Source organism: Mastigoproctus giganteus, chromosome 1 (genome assembly GCF_048544385.1).
Source record: "Mastigoproctus giganteus isolate SK-2022 chromosome 1, ASM4854438v1, whole genome shotgun sequence".
NCBI lineage: Eukaryota > Metazoa > Arthropoda > Arachnida > Uropygi > Thelyphonidae > Mastigoproctus > Mastigoproctus giganteus.
Window position 1 is genome coordinate 21483107 of NC_143575.1, and position 18602 is coordinate 21501708.

General features: G+C 35.7%; 1 protein-coding gene across 1 annotated transcript in view; it reads right to left on the minus strand.

Annotated features, from left to right (window-relative positions):
• Positions 1-18602, minus strand: part of AsnRS-m (asparagine--tRNA ligase, mitochondrial) — a 114155-nt gene that overhangs the window by 36960 nt on the left and 58593 nt on the right. The window contains exons 5-6 of the mRNA XM_090386840.1: positions 15188-15268; positions 10183-10349 (exon numbers count right to left, since the gene is read on the minus strand). Of these exons, the coding sequence (XP_090242966.1) occupies positions 10183-10349; positions 15188-15268 (248 nt within the window). The remainder of the gene's footprint in view (positions 1-10182; positions 10350-15187; positions 15269-18602) is intronic.

An 18602-nucleotide genomic window follows, 5' to 3' on the forward strand; every position in this document is an offset into this window, starting at 1 on the left:
AATTGCCAGTAAAATTGAATCTATTGGTGGCTTGGATCCAAATGACATCATGGAGCCAAGTGCAAGTCATCGGTGTGGAAAGTGCTTAGATTACAATGAGCTGCTGAAAGAATTGAAAGAAAAGGTGATGGTATTAAGTCATTCAGAAAAACTTAAAATATTAACACTAGCTCCAGTTAGTTGGTCCATAAATAAAACAATGGAAGAGTTTAGTGTCTCAGAAAGAATGGTAAAGAAAGCTAGAAAACTTAAAAGCAGAAGAAGGAATCATGGCCATACCAGAAAAAAAAGCAAGGAAAAAAGCTTTCTGAGCAAGTAAAGCAAAATGTGATGGAATTTTTTGAAGATGATGAATTTAGTCAGATATGCCCTGGAAAGAAAGATTACATTTCCATTAGAAATGCAGATGGAATAAAAATGCAAATGCGACTACTACTCAGCAACTTGAAGGAAATGTCCTGTTGAATGTGATTACAAGATTCTCATTGGTAAAACAGTCTGTGATTTGGAGCCAAAAGAATGTATGCTTTATCCGTGTGAAAAATGTCCAGGAATAGATAAATTAAAAAAGTTTCTAGAGAATATTTTTAAAAACAATGAACCAGAAGATATTAAATTCAAGCAATGGATACACACTGACAGAGATACATTGGACACAAAGCAATTAACAACAGAAGATTTTATTGAAGAGTTGAGTACAAAGATATTTAACCTTTCCTGTCATCACTACATTGCTAAACATCAAAGCTACCGTTTGAAGTCAACAAAGGAATGCCTAATGACAGGAGAATTGGTCATCTCGATGGATTTTGCAGAAAATTATTCATTTGTTGTGCAAGATGCTGTTCAAGGGTTCCAGTGGGAGAATAGCCAGGCTACATTACATCCATTTGTCATTTATTACAAGGATGTTGAACTTCAGAATATAAGTTTCTGCATAATCAGTGACTGCATTCGACATGACACAATTGCAGTGCATGTTTTTTAACCAACTTAATTGAATATTTGAAGAGTTTCATGACAGAAATCGGGCACATTTACTACTTGAGTGATGATTCTGCAACTCAGTACAATAATTTTATTGACTAGTGTCATCATCAGAAGGATTTTGATATGAGTGCTGAATGGAATTTCTTTGACACTAGCCATGGCAAGTCACCATGTGATGGAATTGGTGGAACAATAAAACGATTGGCAGCACATGCAAGTCTCCAATGCCCAACTGAAAACCAAATTCCAACACCAAGAAACATGTTTGAATTTTGTGACAAGCATGTGACTGGAATAAAATTCTGTTTTGTTTCTAAAGAAGAAATTGAGCAAGTAAGGTCATTTCAAGAGAAAATATTCATAGACGGTCATACTATTGCTGGAACAAGAGAAAATCATCACTTCATTCCTATTGAGGTAAAACAGATTCATGTTTGCAGAGTATCAAATGACACACCATCATCATTTGTAGCTCATGTAGACAGACTAGTGAAACCGATATTCAATATGTGCAAATTGTTAATTTACAACCTGGCCAATATACTGCCTGTATTTATGACAATAATTGGTAGATTGGAAATATTTGTGATATTTCATTTGAAGAACATGTATTGATAAATTTTATGCATCCTCGTGGAGTAACTCTCTCATTTCACTGGCCTCCTAGACAATATGTCTGCTGGATTCCTGAACAATGAATTATTGCCAACCTTCCAGCTCCAAAAACAACAATGGGACGACAATATAGCTTGCCTGAAGTAGTAATATCAACCATCAATGAAACATTCCAGTCCGTTACGAAGAAGTGATTCAATATCTTCACATTCACTTGCTTATTTCAAATTGTATTATGTTTCAAATAAATTTTGTTGCAGTTATAACTTCTTTCAAGCTTAGAAACCAATAGAACATCATCTTTATGCTTGGAATCCTGAATAAAGACCACTTTTCAGACTTGGGAACTTGCACTAAAGAAACCCGTGCAATTTCTTTTCTTGCCAATTTGCACCCCCATTGTAAAAAATACAGATCTTTTTGTGCATTGGCAATACAGGTAACCCTTGTATAACATGGTTATTAGGTTCCTGTAAAATGTTGTGTTGTACAAAACCGTGTTATACGGGACTAAGAAAAAGTAAGGGGGTTATGTTCCAAAAGCTAAAAAAATACACTATTTCATCAACAAAACTAACAAAAATACACCATTCTAGATTTCGTGTATCTTCTGCTCTCTTTAAAAAATCAGTAATCTGGGTTTGTTTGCTTTTGCTTGATAAATCTTTGTGAATTTCATCGTATAGAACTAAGCATTTTTGAAGCTCCCTTTTGAACTCTGGGCTCTTTTAATTCAAGAATCTGCATTCAAAAAATAAGATTCTAATTGCTCGGCTAACTTTATGCCTTCCCCTCGCTTTTTAGTGTAAAATTTGGAAGTTTAGAATTTTCATCCTCTGAATTGATTTGCTTTTACCACCGATACCATTTCCACCAAATCCGCTTTGCCAGCCTCTTTTTTTTTTTTTTTTTTTTTCTACTAGTAATTCTTGGATGTCTTCAGTAATCATATTTTTTTTATTTTTTTAGGAGCATCAGTGACCTAAGGTCATGTTACTCTGTGTATATTGCCTATAAATTGTGTGTGTCCTGAGGTCGATTTTCTGTTTTGCTGGACGAAAAACCAGAGTTTCTAGGAGAAAACTATGCTACCCTCACCCGAGCCCGACTAACTCAGCCACATGAAAAAGGCCCATAAAAATTCCTCCCTTCCTCGACGGGATTCGAACTCAGGTCTTTTCCAGCCAGTGTGGGGAGGAGGGCGATTCTATGAACTGTGCTATCAACGAGGGCTTCAGTAGTCATATCATCAAAACCTTCCCCTCCTACCGACATAGCAAGTTCTACTATTGCACCGATTCCGTTTTCTGCCAGTTCAATCATATTTCCTGAATGAACCCTTGACTCTGGCCATATATTTTTCCACATGCATTTAATGTTGACGATTTTACTTCTTTCAGCAATAAAGCTATGATTCTGATAAAGTCCACAATTGAGAAATGTTTCCATGCCTCCATAGGTGGTAGATGACTTTCATCAACCGGTGAAATACCACCACTTTGCTTATTGGAGGCTTGAAGTAGTGAAACCCATGTTTAATCTCTAGAGCAAAGTTTCCGGCATCCCCCTCCCCCCATACTTCTCCTTCAACCCATGCATGGTACTAAGTACTATAGGTTTTGATACCTTTCGTGTTTGGGGGTTTCATAAAAAAAAAAAAAAAAAAAAATTACTTCAATAGATTCGGAATCAATTTTTTCCAAAATCCATTGTAACGATTTTCTGATGGAATGAGTTCTAAAGGTGGATATAATGCCTTGATCTAACAGCTGAATGAAAGAAGTTGTATCAACCCAGTACAACTGTGGCGGTAGGAACTTCACTTCAATGTTTGAATGGCCTGGTGTGCTATCCAATAGTAATAGGCACCTCCGTAGCCAGGTGGGAAGGAGCAGCAGTGCGTAGCACACGCTTCTTGATTAAACCGGGGTTTGAGCCCGTCACCACCAAATACGGAGGATGCGGAAAGGTCAGAAAAAATGACCACCGCATACCCCGGAGCAATATGGCCTTAGTTGCTAATGCTCCTAAAAAAAAAAAAAACCAATAGTAATAAAACTTTGAAATCTTGATTTTTCCACATGTTCAACAAGTACAAGTTCAATAGCACAGAACATAACACGGGGATTTCCGAACAAAATAAAATACAGGGATTTCTCAATTTTTTTTATTTTTTTTTTGACTAGCGAGTCGACAGCAGGGATTCAAAAAGAGTGGAAATGTTGAAAAATTACATCCAACATAATAGCAGGGTTTTCCTCACACAAAAGCTCAAACATACCCTGTTATGTGAGATTTACCAAAATTCTCTAGCCATGTTAGAGCAAAACAATGTTATATAAGTATCAAGTTGTGTGAGGATTGCTGCAATTTATCAATCATGTTAGAGCGAAACTGTGTTGTAGAAGTACCATGTTGTGCAAGAATTGCCGCAATTTATCAATCGTGTTAGAGCAAAACCATGTTGTAGAAGTACTGTGTTATACAGAGGTTGCCTGTATATCCTTTCACCTTAAACCAAAGGGCAGAGTAATTGCAGAAAATTTCACTCTTGTAAATGCAATAGTTCTGTCCTTATTGAGATGTGAAACTTCACCATCAAATAAGTATGCAAATATTATTTGGAAAATATAAAATGTTTAAGGCCATTTTTTAGGCCTTAAAAGTAGCAAGACACAAAACTGAAAAACCATGATTGTTGTTGCTTAAAACCTGCTTTTTCCAGTGGTGGCAAAAACAAGAGAATTGAAGGTGTCTCACATTAAGATATTTGCCCCTAAAGATAGGTCAAAGTTTGACTTTCGAATTGCGTATCTTTGAAGGAAAATATCTCAGCCAGCAAACAACTATAAGAGCTCATATTTAGTTAGGCTGAATTCATGCAGATGTTAAATGGAATACCCAAAGAAGAAGGTACCAAAGGTTTTTATTTCAAAGTTATGACTTTCAAAAGTCTTGCTTAAATTTGTCGCAACAAATTTTTGGTGCCAGTTTTAGTCTGCATTGTAAAAAATGTGAAGGTTTTTGAGCCTGGACACCAAAAGTTTTGCATTCTCTGCCAAAAGTTAACTAGGTATACCAAGTTTCAGAGCACTACCTCTCAATGTTGTGCTACGTAACACTTAAAACCTTGAAATTTTATTGTGATTTGCTCCGTGTAACATAAGTGACCTCCACAAAAAAGGTGCTGGTGCCTCAAGCATACTATATTTTGAACTGAATTTTTGCGCAGCTTATTTGGAAACCTGTTTAAACATCTACACCAAGTTTCAACAAAACTGAAACTGGCTGAGCAGGGACCACCTTCAAAATTAGGTCACTTGACATGGAATCACCCTAATAAAATTGGAACCACCAATCCCAAGTTTCAGCACAAAACAACAGGTGATACAAAGAACAACCTACAGTTCAAAATATCTGGATGTTTCAAATGCATTACAGCAGCATCTCTCATCCCATTGTATGTCCTTGAGTCCTGTGATACCCTACTAGCGGCTGACCTGTTAACTAAATGCATTATCATGATGGCTATTGCTGTCTCAAAGATGGTCACAATCACTCCCCTCTAGAGCATGGTGGACCCCACATCTAATTTCCGGCCTTCAATTAAAACAGCAACTCCATAAGCAATCTGGTGAAATTAAGAGCCTTTTCAAGAGCACGAGCCATTTTCAACTGCCAAAAATTCTAGTCCATCAAGAGCTATTTTGAGCGTTTGCTAACAGCTGGAAAGACACCATACACAGAAGAAACCACTAGTTTCCCAGAGCAACTTGACCCTCCAGAGATGGAGTGACTTCATTACCTGATTTGAAGACATCGCAGTATCCAACAATAATCTCACCCACATATTCAATCATAGTAGACAGGACTTGCTGACAACCATCACTATATCTAAACACCAAATCTTAGCAGCCTTGAATTAAACCCCATCCTCTACAGCTGTGGGTGCAGATGGAGTACCCCAGTTCGTGCTTAGATGCCTGGGTCCACATATCATCCAGCCCCTTGTTAGTATCTTCAATGCAGTACTAACCAAACGTACCTTTCCCCATCAATGGAATGTCTATCTTGGAAGGCCACACCCGAAAATAAGAACATTAAGTGATATAGGAAATTAAACAATTTATTTAATTATTTGATGTCCTATATCACTTAAATGTCAATTTATTTATTTTTGTAATATATCTGGTTGTCATCATCTCTGTAAGTGTCAACCCCAGGCCTTTTGGCTGTGAAGAGACATGGCAACACTATAACACTATCCAATCTTGCAACTGTCAAAAAGACTCTCTGTCAAAAAGCAATAAAAGACTCTCTCTCTCTCTCTCTCTCTCTCTCTCTCTCTCTCTCTCTCTCTCTCTCTCTCTCTCTCTCTCTCTCTCTCTCTCTCTCTCTCTCTCTCTCTCTCTCTCTCTCTCTCTCTTCCCCCCCCCCCCCTTTGAAAAGCAAATGAAAATAGTAAGAAATGCTGAAGGATGAAAGCTGGAAAGAAATGCTTGCTAAATTAAATGCTAATGGGTATAGAAAATAAAGTGGAAAAATTATAATAAACATATATAATAAACATAAACATATAAGAGTATACAGAGTTGTAATAAATGGCAGCATAAAAATAGCTTTGAAAATCAGAGAACATCGAGCCTCTCAGCCATTTTTGTCTGATTCTGGCTTACAAAAGTTGAAATTGAAATTCTCTGATTCAGATTCACAAATTAAGTGATACATAAATGGATGTAGACGATCACTCCCAAAAAAACTTTATGGGTTTATATTTTTATGATTTTTAATTCTGGTTTTAATACAATAATTTCACTCTGTTGCTGGACAGTCAAGCCAAAATAAGAATAAATTAATATTTAAAAACATTTGTGTACAAAGTTTTCATTTCTACAAAACTTCATGGAGAAACTCCCCCTGAGCCCAGCCTCTATGAAACCTGATTACAGTGAATCCATTTATGTTCTTTAAGCTCACTTGTGAAAGGGTTAAATGTCATTCAAGTCTTTTGAGATAAAGGCAAGAAATAGTTGAAAATGGTACATTTTTTAAATTTATTTCTTTATTCTGATACTATACTTTAGTAAGAGAAGTCTTGTTATAAAAAATAAATAAATAAATAAATAAAATTCTATCTGCCTCACTTCCACACAATGTGTGGCAATGTAGAGTGGAAAAATCGAAGTTGAACCCAAATCTATAATAAACAGAGTGATGGGTATCCAGCACATTTTGTACACAAACAGATTCTTTACAGATTTTTTATTACTCTACTTCAATTAAAAAATACTTAATGATGGAGATCAAAAGTGAATACCATTATTGAAGCAATACTAAAATTCATACCAACATAATGCTCCATTTTTTAATTTTTAAGCTTTTCTGTTTTTGGTGTACAAAGTGCACATATCTTAACAAAAATACAAATTTGAGTTAAAAAAAAAAAAAAAAAAAAAGTTGTTTGTTGTTATTGTTTGTTTGTTATTTGGTTTTTAGGAGCATTAGCAACTAAGGCCATATTGCTCCGGGAATATGTGGTGGTCATTTCCTGACCTTTCCGCATCCTCCGTATTTTGTGGTGACGGGCTCAAACCCCGGTCTAATCAAGAAGCATGTGCTACGCACTGCTGCTCTTCCCACCTGGCTACGGAGGTGCCTAAAAAAAAAAAAAAAAAAAGGGTATATATGAAAATATGTTGTAAAACCATGACACAAAGGAAGATTGCATGTTGTAAAAACTTAAAATACTGCCAAAATAAATTAAACTAATATAAAACTGACTATATTAGTCATGTTAACACAAAATGTCAAATATTTATGCTAATTCCAAGTTATTATTAAATATCGTTAAACTTTAAATTTAAAATGAAAGAATATTCATCATAAAAAGTACTATTATTTTTTTTTACATTCTTATTAGCTACTTCAGAACTTTAGTATTATTAGTGGCAAATGATGCAAGAAAGCAAGCTTATATAGCATCAGACAAAAAAAATAATAAAATAAAATAAAAATATACACTTCACTCAATCATACCCTCAAAGAATTTGACTAGTTCTTCCTTGAATGTATTTAACCTATAAACTTCCACAACAACAGATGAAAGTTTGTACCAACAATCAACCACCTATGGCTAAAGGCAAACTTCCACACATCTATCCTGCAACTATTTTTCCTCAACTTGAATTTATGCCCTGCCATGTCTGTGGTCTCAGAAAAGAGGAAGAATGACATCAACATTTAGCTTGCTCAATCCATTCAAGGCCTTAAACACCTCAATCAAATCTACCAGCAGGTAGAGTCTCTCTTAGTCTCCAGATTATGCAATTTACAGAACTGAAGCCTTTCTTGGTAAAAGAACCCTTTTATTCCCTTCACCAATCTTGCTGCCCTTCTCTGTACCTGTTACAAGCAAATCTACATCCTTCCTAAAGTGAGGCCTCCAGACCTATATACAGTACTCAAGATGCAGCCTAAACATGGCCTGGAACAAGGGGATAATAGTCTCCATATCCCCACTAGCAAAGTTTCTGTATATAATTGACAAAATCCCCATGAGCTGTCCTGGCAGCCTGTCTGCACTGCTCAGAGCATTTCATATCTGAAATGCACAAATTCCCCTAGGTCTTTTTCATTTTCCACTAACCTGAGTGTAGTACTACACAGTATGTTAATCTGGGATTACTGCTACCCATACTTAATACCTTGCATTTGTCAATGTTAAACTTAAACAGCTATATCTGAGAACAATGGTCTAATTTTCCTAGATCCTGTTGCAGTAGCATACTGTCTTTACCAACCCTGCCAACCTTTGTATCATTTGCAAACTTGGACATTAAGCCTGATACACCTTCATCAATATCATTAATAAATACTGAAAACAACAATAGGCCCAGCACTGAATGCTGGGGATTCCACTAATAACATTAGTCCACGAAGAGCAGTGCCCATTGATAACCACTCTATGTCTTCTCCCACTCAACCATCCCTTTATCCATAGCAGTAACTTGCCCTTAATGCCACACTGCTCCAGTTTGTACAGCAGTCCTTTATGTGCAACAGTATCAAAAGCCTCCCTGGAATTCAAGTATACAATATCAAAATTATTTCTTGCATGTAGTTCCTTTGTCACTGCATCATAGTATCCAATCAAATTGGTAGACAAAATCTTCCCTTAACAAACCCATGCTGTGACTAAAATATAACTGCACTCCTGTTTAGATGAGCCTACATTACTTCTTTAACCAGTGAATCCATTATATTTCCTGGAAAAGATGTTGAGTTAACAGGTCTGTAGTTACTGATGTTACCTTTTGATATCCCTTTTGTGAATTGGAGATACATTTGCACATCTCCAGTCCACAGGGATCTTTCCTGAATCCAAGGATGCCCTCATAATTATGGTTAAGGGTTTGCATACCTCCTTTGCTGCCTCCCTTAATATTAGATTCCCTCTTTCTCAGGTACCTTTTTTATGTTTAGTTTCAACAATTTCTCTTACACTTTCCTTTCAGTTATCACAAAATCATTTAGCGCCCGATTAGAGTTTAATGAACTTTTGGCATCCCTTTCCCTAAAGAATTCCTCATGTGTGATTGTAGATGCAAAATACCTATTTAATTTGTTGGTAACCTGAACAAGGTCATCAACAGTTAACCCATTGACATCAAGTGGCCCGATGTGATTCAACCCCTTCCTTCTACTGTTAATATAAGCATAGAAGTCTTTGCTGCTGTTCTTTGAATTCTTTGCCAGAGATCTCATAATCTGCCTTTCCTTGCCTAACCTTCTTTGTGACTTGATTACAGACTAATTTATATCTACCATAGGCATCTGTATCCTTATAATTTATATGCATCCCACACATTTTTCTTCTCAGCAACAAGTGTCATCAGTTCATCTGACATCCACTTATGTCTAAGCCTTGAACAGTATTTCTTGAGTTGATATGAAAAGCCTAGTAGCTTCTATGATTATTTCCCTAGATGCTTTCTATTTAGAATTTGCTGTTGGTAACATCAGTTGGTCACAATGCATAAAATTTAAATACCGTCTGAGACAACTGTAGTCATTCTTATGAAAGCAAAAGCCTTTCTCTTTACCCTTGACAGTAGTTATGTCTTTAATTAAATTACACATTGATACACTGTGCTAACTGCCATCCAGTGGGTTTTTACTTGCAGATTCTTACTGCTTGAAGAATTGCTGCTGATAACCAGATCAAGAGTACTGCTTTCCCTTGTTGCCTCTCTAACATGCTGCTTCTGTAGAAAAGAGTCATCCAATAAATCTACAAAGTCTTGCTAGTGTGCACTTTACCCACAAATTCTGGTCAACATAAGTTAAAATCTCTCATTATAAGACATTCTGATTTGCTGGCCCACTCTATTTCTCTATATAGCTGTTTGTTAAACCCATCATATTCATTAGGCCTTTATATTTATTATTAATTCATAAATTTTTTATTAACAAAATTTTTCTCATTAGGAAAATGAAAAGCAACTTATGAATAACACAACAGAATAACATAAGCATATTTAATATAAATATAAAAAAAATTATCTTCATAAGAACTACCTTGCCAATGCTTCTAAATGTAGTTGCCCGGATACATTAAGAAATGCAGGAACATTAAAAAAATGCTTCCTTTCCTCAGAAATACCTTCATCCAAATTATCTGATAATTCATCAGGTTCTTCTGTGATTTCAGGTACAATAGACTGTCTGCATAGTTCCCATGGAGCCTGAAAATAAAAGTACCTGAAAATAAATAATAAAAACAAAAATAAATAAAAAGTATCTCCTACAAATAAGTGGTTAATGTTTTAGATCTTTGGGAAATAAACATTTTAATTATGTGATTCAACAAATCCTCTCGCTCGCTCGCTCTCTCTCTCTCTCTCTCTGCCTCCCCACTCCACCTCAAACTAGGACACAAAAATAACACAATGAAATATTCTTTTATTATTATTTTAGGCTTATTTACAAAAACTAAGTTTTCAACGTGATGCTATCAACAGCAACTGAATCCTATGGTGGCAGTATGTTAAGTGACACTATTAGTCTCCTAGCAAGTATAACTGTTGTTTTAATTGGAACATATCAATTGTCTGCAAAGAATGTATATATTTCTTATGTATAGGCTATCATAAAATTTTGTGACACTATGGCAGCTTCATTTTTAATCCTGTCATGCCAAAGAAGCCAAATGGTGCTTTCTATATAATTGTTGTCTAACATGGCAGTGTCAATTCTGCCATAGGTGGGAGAGATTTTTTTACCTGCAATTATTACCTACAGGTATAGATATGCTTATCATTTGCAGTTAGAATATTTTTGTTAAAATTTATTGTATTTACAAGAAACATAGATGTTCAATCTCTTTTTGTTCAATCAGGATAAAATGAGTAATTAACGGAAATATGAGAAATCATGACAACCAAAAATACATTTTATTGCATGTTTGGTTATGTGTACAAACTGAAATGACAAGTTAACATAATAATATTATGTACTGTAAATCAGCAAAATAAGTACTCAATATTTTGATGTTCCTCCTTGAACTGCAATTACAACCTTGCAACAATCCAGCATAGAGTTATACGTCTATGCCAGATTGTTGCAAGGTTCTGGATATATGTTTGCCCAATTTCGTGGTACCACACCCTTACAATGCTCTCCTGCAGCTGAATCTTACTTGTTGGCTTCTTCTGAGCAATTTTAGACAACATTATGTACCAACAATTTTCAATAGGGTTCAAAACTGGACTGTTGCCGGGCCAGTCCAACACTGTAATGCCAGCATTTCTGACATATGACTGCACCTTAAGGGAGAAAAACGAGGGAAAACATTGGTGTAAGTATGTTTTAAGCCATGTGAGACAAGAAGACAAACTCATCATTAATTCTAAATAGCATAAAACTTGACAATTTTGCTGTGTGGCAAGGTGCTGAGTCCTGTTGAAAAATGCAGATTTGGACATCTGTGTGGTGATCCCTAATAACGAGTTTCAGGCACTCCTCCAAATAGCAGTATAGGTTACTGCATTTGCCATTCCGTTAATAAACTTAATTCGCCTCACCCCTTTGCTTGTTATGCATCCCCAGACCATCTGACCGGTGGGTAACTTTACAGTTGGTGTTATGCAGTGAGGATGGTATGCCTCTGACTTTCATTTCCTAACGTATCGCTTCCATTCCGAGCCATGCAGGTTGAATTTCGATTCGTCAGAAAATATGACAGTGTCCCATTGCTCTTCTGTCCGTGAAACATGCATTTTAGCTCAAGCAAGTCGCTTCTTCCTCATTTGTTGGGTCAACAAAGGCTTCTTCTTGAGCTGGTAGGTATGCAGACCACATTCTGAAAGCAGTCTTCGGATAGTTTGTGCCCTTGTTTCAACACCAGAGGCCATCTCAAAGTCCAGTTTTAGATCAGGAGCACTAGCATGGCAATTACGAAGGCATAGCCATTTCAAAAATCGATCTTGTGAAGGTGCAGTCACTCTTATAGCCTGATCCAGGTCTTTTCTTCACATCACCAGTTTCACGCTTTAATTTCAGCACCCAGGGATACTGCTGACAGCCTATTTTATCAGTGATAGCATGTGTAGAAAGCCCTTCCTCAGAGAGCAACAGCTACACTTTTTTCTTGGTGTCAACTGAACATACGGAGCCATGCTTACACCTCCGTAAAACAGGATACTAATGAGAGGGTATACCCTTCCAATGCTGTATGTATAGGAACAGCTGACGCAATGCCTTGCAATTACCATCTGATGCAATAGAAGCATTATCTGATGCAATACCAACGTTGCTTTGCGACAAACAAAATGACTATAATGAAACAATATCTTATACGTTTCACGACAAATGTTACTTTTTTTTAAGGTGATGCAGTTTTTTTGTTCTCCACTGTAGGATTGGAGTGAAGGGGAGATATTGAGGAAAATCTCTGAAGGCTTGATTCAGTCTTCATTGGTACACTTACTCACAGATTCAAACAAAAATGTTTTATTTTCTCTGAAGCTTTTTGTTCCCAGCTTGACACTGCTACTAATCTGGTGACTGATGAATGGCAGCTGCAAGTTTTTTGCTAGTGATCAGAGTCAAAATGGAGCAGGAATTCATACAAAAGAAAATCTCTGGGAAGCATGCATTGCTCTAGGAAGCAATACATTTATTCGCAAATTCAAATAAATATGCTTTTATTTTCTCTGAGAACCATTTTCACCCTGATACTAATCCACCAACATCACAAATTCTTGCTACCAATCTGGTGGCTTTCATTTGTCCAATGTTGCACAATGTAGCATTACAATGCTGATGGCACCTCCATAGCCAGGTGGGCAGGAGCAGCAGTGAGTAGCACACGCTTCTTGATTAGACCGGGATTCGAGCCCATGACCACCAAATACGGAGGATGCGGAAAGGTCAGGGAATGACCACCGCATATCCCCGGAGCAATATGGCCTTAGTTGCCAATGCTCCTAAAAACCAAATAACAAACAAACAAAACAATGCTGATACACATTCATGAATGTATCAATATCATGGTGATTTGTGGTTTTCCTACCGGCAGTCAAAGTGATCCCCTTTAGTTATAACTAACCAGTACACAAATTGAAAGGTAACATTTACTACAGTAAATCACAGATTCAAGAATATTGCTAAAGCATGAAAAATGGTGCATTATGTACAAGTATGTAGGTATTTTTTTCACACTATACTTACTTTGACAATGCATTAACTTGTCATGTATACTATACTCAATAAACTAATACAGTTTTTATATCTTTCATCTAATTTCTCACAACTTTTTTTAATCTCTTCTGAACCTATCAATAAAATTTCATAAGGCAATCACTTTTTTTTCCTTCTTCTTTAGATGCCATCTTCAACAGAGAGGTTAGCAGCCAGAGGATACTAAGTTTCTCTGTCCCTAGCATGAATTATTTTTTCAGCATTCATTCTGGTCCAGTTTCTTGGTAATCCAACCACTCTGCCTCCTTCATTTGGATCCCAATATCTTGCTTTCCTGTACAATTTGTAATATTTCATATTCTTTCCTCTCAGGATGTGCCCATAGTATGCCAATTTTTTTTTTCTCTATCATCTTTATTAGGTGTCTATCTGCCTTTACCATTTGTAGAAATCTTTCATACCTAAATCTGCTAATCCATTTAATTCTCATGATTCTCCATATACACCACATCTCAAATATCTCCAATCTTTGTTAATTGCACAAGGTCCTTTTTTTTTTTTTTTTTTGTTAGTTGTTGGCGCTTCGGCTTCTGTGGCCATAATGTACTTCCCAAAGTTTTTGCATTTTACTCTGATCCAAGCCAGAGGCGGGATTCGAACCCGCGACCTTTGGGTTGCCAGGCAGGCACTTTACCCACCTGGCTAGCCCGGTCGGCTATACAGGTTCCCCTCCATATAGCAATATAGGCCAAATAAAACATTTTAAAGTTCTGATTTGTAATTCCAAATTCAGCTTGCCCTTCCATAGGATTTTTCTCATCTGACTGAATTTGCTTCTTTTTTTTTTTGCTTGACCTATATGCAATCTCATTTCTTTAGTTTGTCATCTGAGCAGAATGATTTGTAGGTAGCAAAAGTTGTTGATCTGTTCAATATTGCAGAGGATGGAGAATGTTATTTTTTGTTTATTGATGTACACAATTTTTGACTTCTTACTATTAACTTGTAAGGGCCCTTTCTTCACTTTCAGGTTAGCTCAATAGTAATTCTCTTTTGAGAGGTGGTCATGATAACTGTGTCATCTGTACATCTCAGATTGTTACTGTTGTTCCATCTCATTCAGCACTTCCTGTATTTTTTTATGCACATAAGACTGGTAAAAGGACGTAGCCTTGTCTCATACGTCTCCTAACTTCAATCTAGTCTCTTCTCACATTTCTCACCCTGACTCTTATATCCTTAGAATCCAGTCCAGCACAGAAAAAGTCGAATATTTATTTCATATGCGTGTCTCTCTCTCTCTCTCTCTCTCTCTCTCTCTCTCTCTCTCTCTCTCTCTCTCTCTTAGAGAGAGAGAGATATCTGAGAAGGGAATTTGGGAAGGGGAAATTTTGCTATCCTTGAAAAAGTTAAATTTCTCTCCAAGGATTTCTCAATTTCTATACTTAGTTTTTTTTTACTAAACTCTAATATCATCACATAAGAAAAGCACTCTTAGAACTGTGCCCACATTACTACCCAGTCATACCTTTCCAAATGCTACCATTATTACTCACAAAATGTTTCACTACAATAGTATAAAAATAAATAGAAATTAAAAAACAGAAACCTAAAATTATATTTTTAATATTTAAAAAATATAATTTTCAAGTAAGGAAAAATAAATTTTGAAAACAACATTTAAAAACTAAATTCGAAACTGCTTTTAAAAGATTAAAAATAGCAATAAATTACATGAAAGATCAGCACAAATGAATGATAAAGAATAATGTATAACAAAGGAACACATCAATTCAGCAGTGTTTTTCCCCCCTGTGCAGTTTCTAAAAATCTAACCTATATTCACAAAGCTAAAAAAAATAATGGTGATTCATCTATTTACCTTAACAGAAAAAATTTGACTGCCACCTTCACAATCATTGTTAGTTAAAACTGGGGCATGAACAAGGAAGAAACCTTTTTCCTAGAAGAAAACACAAAAATTTACCAAGAACTAAATGTCCTAAGTATAATTTTATTCAGTTTTATAATATTATATTTGCAATTTAGTTTTCTGGTTCGAGACTAGTGTGAGTTCTCACTGCCCAAGAGTAAATACTTTTTATGCATCATATACAATTTTTATTTGCAAATAATGTTGTACAAATCCTGCTCTTATGAGAAAATTACGGCCAGGTATAAAATGTAATTTTTCATATTTACTTGGAAAAAAAAAAAAAAAAAAAAAATTGTATTACTAAATTTGTTGCTGAATATGCACTGTACATTTGCAGCCATGCGGTGACATCTTGCTGTCCATCTAATAACAATCAGTTAAATCTAAAAGGTTTATAGAACAGTCAAGTAGTTACCTTTATACAGTAATACCCCGACTTATGCGAACTCGGAGTTACATGGTTCTTGATTTTTTCGTTTGGCAACACTGCCGCCCACTATCTTCAACGTCGTTTTTCATATGCTATCGATATACGGTGCGATGGTGGAGAGTGAGAGCGAAAGATGAACAAAATTCAACTTTGCTGCCGCATGAGCTGCATACATATACAAGAATTTGCATTCCAACTGTCATATTTATATGTGTGCGTTCGAATTCGTGCTCAACTTTTGTCAGAAATTACATCGTTTTCACGAATAAAAAAAACTTTCCAGGCTTTATGGTTTCCAAAGACCGATTGACAATGATGGTCGGTGGGAATGCAGCTGGTGACTAAGTTAAAACCTCTCTTAATATATCGCTCCGAAAACCCAAGAGTTTTAAAAAATATATCTAAAATTAGCTTACCAGCGATTTGGAAGTCAAATCATAAAGCTTGGGTGACAGCTTCCGTTTTTGAGGACTGGTTTGGTCACCACTTCATACCCGAAGTCGAACGTTATTGCAAGTCTAAACAAATTCCATTTAAATTGATCCTTCTTATTAACAATGCACCCGGTCACCCTCCTGCCACCCTAATTAATTTCGACCGACATGTGAAAGTTGTGTTTCTGCCTCCAAACACAACCAGCTTGTTTCAACCGATGGACCAGGGAGTCATCAAAACATTCAAGGCCTACTACACGAGGCGTTTGTTTGCACGTCTGAATGAAGCTATGAGACAAAATAGTGAGATATCTGTTAAAGACTTTTGGAAACAATTCAATGTTTTAGATGCCATAAGAATCATTGAAGAATCTTGGGATGAAATTCACAAAAAAACATTGAATGGTGTCTGGAACAAACTTTGTCCATTTTTTTTCAAAAACGAGATGAAAACAACACCAGAAAGTGATCATGTCACTCATATGATAGAAGAAGTTGTTAATCTTGCCGGGCAATTAGATTTGGAAGTCAATGGTGATGATGTCAACGAGCTGTTGGATTCACATAGTGAGGAGCTGACAATGAATGAGCTCATAGAGATGCGTGAGCAAAATGTCACTGAATTATCCGACACTTCAGACCAAGTTCCACTAGAAAAGCACATGACAATTGCAAGCTTGACAGGTCTCAGCTCAATTGAAAAGGGCTTAAAAATTTTAGAAAACAGACCCCAACGAAGAACGTGTTCTTCGTAGCAAGCTAGTAAAAAATTATTAGCTTGCTACGAAGAAATTCTGCGTGAAAAAAGAGAAGGCGTTGTGTCGTCAGACGAATTTGTTAGATTTTATGAAGCCATCGACATAACTTTTTTACGTAACTCATTTATTTTTTTAATACATAATTTGTATTAATATGTATAAATAACTGCAATTTTATTAAATATTTTTCTTTTAAACTAGTGTTTTTGTTAGTCCTTGGTCCCAATTAAACAAAACTTATATGTATTTATATGCAAAGTTGTACCCCGACTTACACGAATTCGACTTAAGCGATTTTCGTCGGACCCACCTATCGCGTAACTTCGGGGTATTACTGTATAAACAAAGTGTCTATAGACAAAAGAAAAATTTTTCAATTAACAAAAAAATTGACCATAGAAGTAGAATAAGGTGAAAATTTTGTTGCGTAAGAAACAGACTATTGTCATCTAATGTAGTTTCCATCAACTTTTGGTAGTGAACAGGTTGGTAAAGTACACCAAAGAAATGGATAAAAGGAGTCGAGTTAAGTATCTATTAGAATGATGTTAATGAACTTTAGTATTGCTTCAGTATGGTGACTTACCATATGGTTTGTGTAAGAATTGAAGAAGTATGGTCATATTGAAACAAAATAACTAAGCATGCTTTCATTGTTTGAGCATTTTATGTGTCCACTTGCATGAAGTTTTTCATGCATGTCTGCTAGATGGTACTGAGTGTGTGCCATCACACAATGTATCAGCAATGCCATACCATATGCATGCTTTTATCTTAAAAAATGTCTGAAATTTAAAAAAATATATATTTCATACTTATATCCATTATAATATTAAAATAAACAATGGCATTACATAATGTGTAAGCTGAAACTAAAAATTCTTGCTTTTGTTCCGAAAATACTGAGGCATACAAAATGTACAATGCATCTGCTCATATTGATTTCCTGAAAAAATGCTATAACTGATTAATCACAGCAATACACTATCTAGGCCAAGATATACGTTATGCTATACAGGCAGTTCCCGCTTTACGAGTTCTTTTCTTCAAGTATCAATTATCAACATAATCGAAAATATGAACATTAATTGCAAAAAAATGAATGTCAAACATTTATAAATACCGCATTTCAAACCATGTGCGCAGCAGTACAATACAGTGTACCCCGCTTTATGATATTAATCCGTCTCAGAGACACCATCGTATGATGAGAATATCATAATGTGAACCCAATAACACATTGTTTTTTGGTAATTCGTTCAAAGACCTCAGAAGTTGAAATTTTCACTATATAAAAAAAGTATTTATCTCTCTAAAAGATCATTTTTATAATGGAAATTGCACTACACTTTTATCATTATCATATGTTCCGTTATAAGAATCAATTTTGAACGCCTTTGTGATATTTTTCTTAAGCACACTTCTGGAGGTGATTACCATAAATCAATAAAAACAATTTGTAGTTTCTGCTTTATAGGACTTAACTGTAAACTCAATGTTATTGCATTTGTGAAAATACCGATAGTTGGAATTGTGCAGGTTTTTATGTTATTATGGTGAAATGTGTTTCCCTTCACTGAACTCTTCAATCGTATAAAAAACAAATTTTCAGAATCTTCCCTTCATTCCTTTTTTTTTTTTTAAGCGTCACGTCACAAACTTGTTACTCTGTGCAAATTATGTTAGTTGCAATTTGTGCGTGCTGTTAAAAAATGCTTATTAGTATTAGCAAGGGCACA